The 4,074-nt window shown below is 33.4% G+C and overlaps 1 protein-coding gene across 1 annotated transcript; it reads right to left on the bottom strand.

Moving 5' to 3' along the window:
• Window positions 1-472: 472 nt before the first annotated feature.
• On the bottom strand, window positions 473-1,177 carry LOC149163337 (uncharacterized). The gene has a single exon (XM_089429090.1). It carries the CDS (start codon window positions 1,175-1,177, stop codon window positions 473-475), a length of 705 nt encoding a protein of 234 aa, XP_089285216.1.
• Between the last annotated feature and the right edge of the window lie 2,897 nt (window positions 1,178-4,074).

The raw sequence follows: 4,074 nt of genomic DNA, 5'->3' as shown, positions 1-4,074 counted from the left end.
CTTTTTAGACTTAGTAATCAAATCACTGTGAAGCTGTGGGTCCCTTGTCACAAACAAAAAGTCCCATACGCGAATGTGGTGTCTAGCTGTCTAGCTTAACTGAAACCTTAAAATTAAATAATAATATAGTAATAATATATTACCAACCTTGAAATTAGATAATAATATAGTAATAATATATTAAAAAAAAAAAATACAAAGTTTAACAAATTTGTAAAACACATATAAACAAATGTGTAAAATACTTCCAAAACTCGAAACAAAAATTTCATTCAAAGAGAGACGGTTTCCAATTGTCTGTCACAACCGACACTGTTTTGATCTTTTAGGTGAGTGCCGTGTGGAAACGGTCTTACAAACACTGAACTTCATCTGAACAATGTCAATCTGATAGATAAATACAACCAAACCCTGTAGCCATTCCAGCAGCAGTATGCACAGTAAGTATATACGAGTTATGCTGCACGCTATCTCACCGGGCTGGTTCCTCCCAAGAGGTATATAAATCTCCGAGCGGACTTTGGGGTTCGACGATGGTGTCCAGCCTTGGTTTCCATCGCGACAAGGTTGATTGCTTTGTCACATGTTGGATTAAAGGACGCACCAATACATTTTCCATCACCATGTTCACATTATTGGCTGAAAGAAGAGAAGCGAGCTCTTCTTTTCTAACTCGAACCTTCACACGCACCGTCGATCCGTCGGCGGATTTGGAAGAAGAAACGATCCTGACGCCGCCTCTATTAATCTTATTAACCACATCATCATCTCCTCCTCCTTGTTCTTTTATTGAATCTCTGCCGCTGTCTGCACAACACTTTGGCCGCAAACTGGAACTACCGCTCCGAATGCTATCATAAGAAGAATCTCTTGCAAAGTGCCCTCCATTGATATTGTTGTTGTAATCGATGAGTTCATCTTGTGGGTGTGGGAGAGGAATGAGATAATAGAGATGACCACGTACAAGTTCCGTCCTCTCAGGAAGAGGGCGAGTGAAATTGCGGATCCGAAGTGGAGGACCAGAGGGTGCCTCAAATATCTCATGGTCTGGATAATCGATGAGTATTTCCTTCACACAAACAGGACTCCGCAGTTTCATCACCGATCCGTCGGCTTTCATGATCTTTATCCGACGACCGTGAGGGTGAACAACTCCTCGCAGTAGCATGTTACCCATCTTGCTCTCTTCTATATTCTATGTATCCTGTTCCTCGTATGCTGGAATATATTTTTACACAGAGATCGAGAGCTTTTCTATATTCCTCGTATGCTTTGCATATATTTTACACACAGATGAAGAGCTGTATCTATATATATACAGAAAGAATCGAAGGGTTGATTAGAGAGGACATTAGAAGGTTAATTTGACTCGGTTGCCAAGGCTGATATAAAGAATACGGCAAGTAAGGATGACACGTAGGTTTTTGACTAATTCGTGGTCCAAGAATTTAAAGTAAATCTACCATGCTACCAGATTGATCAATTTGGACGTTCTTGTTGGACTTTTTCAATCTATCCACGTGACCAACTCCACGTGTGGTTGACTGTTGGCTCAATCTTCATCGTACGGAACTCGGTTTCCCAAAGACGTAAAGAATTTTACAGTAGTCTATAATTTGGGCAGTGAAACATTTATAACAGTACGGTTGTTTATGTAGAGGGGTAATAAAGAGAGCTTTCTATAATGTGATTTTTTGGAAGTTTTTCGGGTGGGTTTTTCTGGTCAAAATCAGGTAGTAATTTATTGGAATCTAAGTTTGATAGTTAGTTTTTGCACAACCAAAGCGTCTCAGAAGTTTTTCACGGTGCTGAATCCAATTATGCAGTTAAAAAACCATTTTAAATAAAAATCAAGAATTAACCTCAATTTTTTCCGCTGGATTCCGTCACCATAATCTCCAAAAAATTACATTATAGACAACACCATAAAGGGATGATTCAGTGTCCAAAATACTTTATTGGGATTTGTTAAAGCGTAGAAAAAAAATAAAAAAAAATTGAAGGCTAAAATTTTTTATTCAAAATAAATTTTGGTCTTTTGTTTCCTCGGCTAAATGTTTGGAAAAGTTGTAATGTTTATATAACGAGTGAAAGTTTTATTTCAATTTATCTGTTATATTATTAGAGTGATTCAATTGTTAAGTTTGTTATAATTTTGAGATTGTTTTGGGAATGTTGTAAATTATTTATAACGAAAGGATTATTTATATTAATATTCACAATTATTTGGCTGATTAAAAGTTCACATAGCCAATAAAATAGTATTAAATATGAAAATGAGTGTGGGTCATAATTAAGAGTGGGTACTACTGTATTTTGTCGAATTTTTTTTTTGTATATAACATGTTTAAAACAAAAAGTTTTTGATTGAATTAGTATGATGATATTTTATGGAAATTGTATATATATGATATAGGTGAGATGATGGACATGTCCACAAAGGAAAGAAAGATGATGGTTGTTGAAGTTGGAAAGCCCAAGAAAAAAAGTTATTGTTGGGATATTGGACCTTTATGAATACAAAAAAAGTTATATGCAATTTGTAGATGTCTAGTGCTAACTTTCGTTACATATAAAAGCCTTAGAAAGCTAGATCATATGAGGGATTGTATAATAGTATGAGGGATTGTATAATAGAGAAGGGGAACCTGAGTGTAGAAAGTGAGCATATTAGGGAAGAGGCAAATTGAACTTCTTTAAACTATTGTAGAATAATATGGTTAACTAATCTTTCAGCTAATGGGGAATAAATAAATTCAAATGGAGAGGAGAAGACATTGTTTGGAGGTGGACAAAGAAGAGAAGAGAAGAGAGCATATGGAAAAAACCATATTACTTGTGTGCAATTATAAGCCTGCATTATCCTATGATAATAGGACTATTTAAACCTGGAAAAATTTCTAGGATTGCACAGTGGAAGGGTTGCAATTGAATGCAATGATTGGGTTAGCATGGCAAGCACAACAGAGGGGAGTAGCCAAAGGACTACATAGCAAAAAAGGTTCTCACTCTAAGTGCTATGCAAGGAAACAAGGGAGCGCGTGAGGTTTTAGAAACCCTATAACCTCTTGAATCTTATACCAATGAGATAGTGGTCATTTTGATTTCTAGAACTTCGAGTGCTACTAATTTTCACCCTTATGGTATCATGCCCTGGCTAGGTGATGGCAACTTGTAGATAGACAACTAGACAAAGAAAGTGCAAGTTTTCCTATGGTTGAGTAGAAGAACACTTAGTCATATTTGGTTTGTTGGATTATTTTATAATCTCATATATGTATTATAATTGTGTTGGAAAATTAATTGAATCATATTTACATGATTTATAATATATATTTTTTATGGTTTTATGTGATAAATAAGTAAAATCATTCATAAAAAATAAAAATAAAAAAATACTTTTAAATGTGAGAATGCTTTAGCATCATTATACATTACCAAAACATCTTTCACGAGCTATATTGGAAAGAATGTAGTTGTCAATAAAAAAAATTTATTTCGACAATTGTTTATTGTTATAGTCCTAGCAAAGAATTAACAAGGTTTAATACATTTAATATCTAATAGAATAGAATGTTGATTATCTTATTATGATACCTTTTATTTTGTGAAAGTATGATCATGGTAGTTAGTTGAAAAAAAGTACATTCTATTTAGGTAATCACCTGGGAATGATACTCTTATATTATGGTTTAAATAGATGGTGATACTATTAGGTTACCCACTTATTTCAATTATTGATATGTTATAGAATGTCATACAATTTTTTATTGGCTTCTCAAACAAGAAATTATTTCCTCTTGGATGTTAAGCTAATCATTTTTAAATATGAAAAATTTCTAATAATAAAATACTTATAGATTTGATTTCATTATAAGTCAAAATACATGATTTAGGTAGATGATATTTTTGATAGAGATAAACTTTATAACTTAATGAATGTATCCACCAAAAATACTGGAGACCTAGATATTACTTAAATATGCACTTTTTTATTAGAGCTATAAAATGTTCTTATAGGTGACCTATAAGATTGTTATAGTATCACCTTTTATAATGATAAAATTTGATTTT

This window comes from Pinus tabuliformis, chromosome 5_1 (assembly GCF_031772625.1).
Source record: "Pinus tabuliformis cultivar Carrire ecotype Pingquan chromosome 5_1, CPIR1, whole genome shotgun sequence".
NCBI lineage: Eukaryota > Viridiplantae > Streptophyta > Pinopsida > Pinales > Pinaceae > Pinus > Pinus tabuliformis.
This window is presented reverse-complemented; position numbering and strand designations above follow the sequence as displayed.

Excerpts from the sequence above, each read along its gene's own strand:
- LOC149163337 (XM_089429090.1), bottom strand. The coding sequence starts at position 1,177 with ATGGGTAACATGCTACTGCGAGGAGTTGTTCACCCTCACGGTCGTCGG.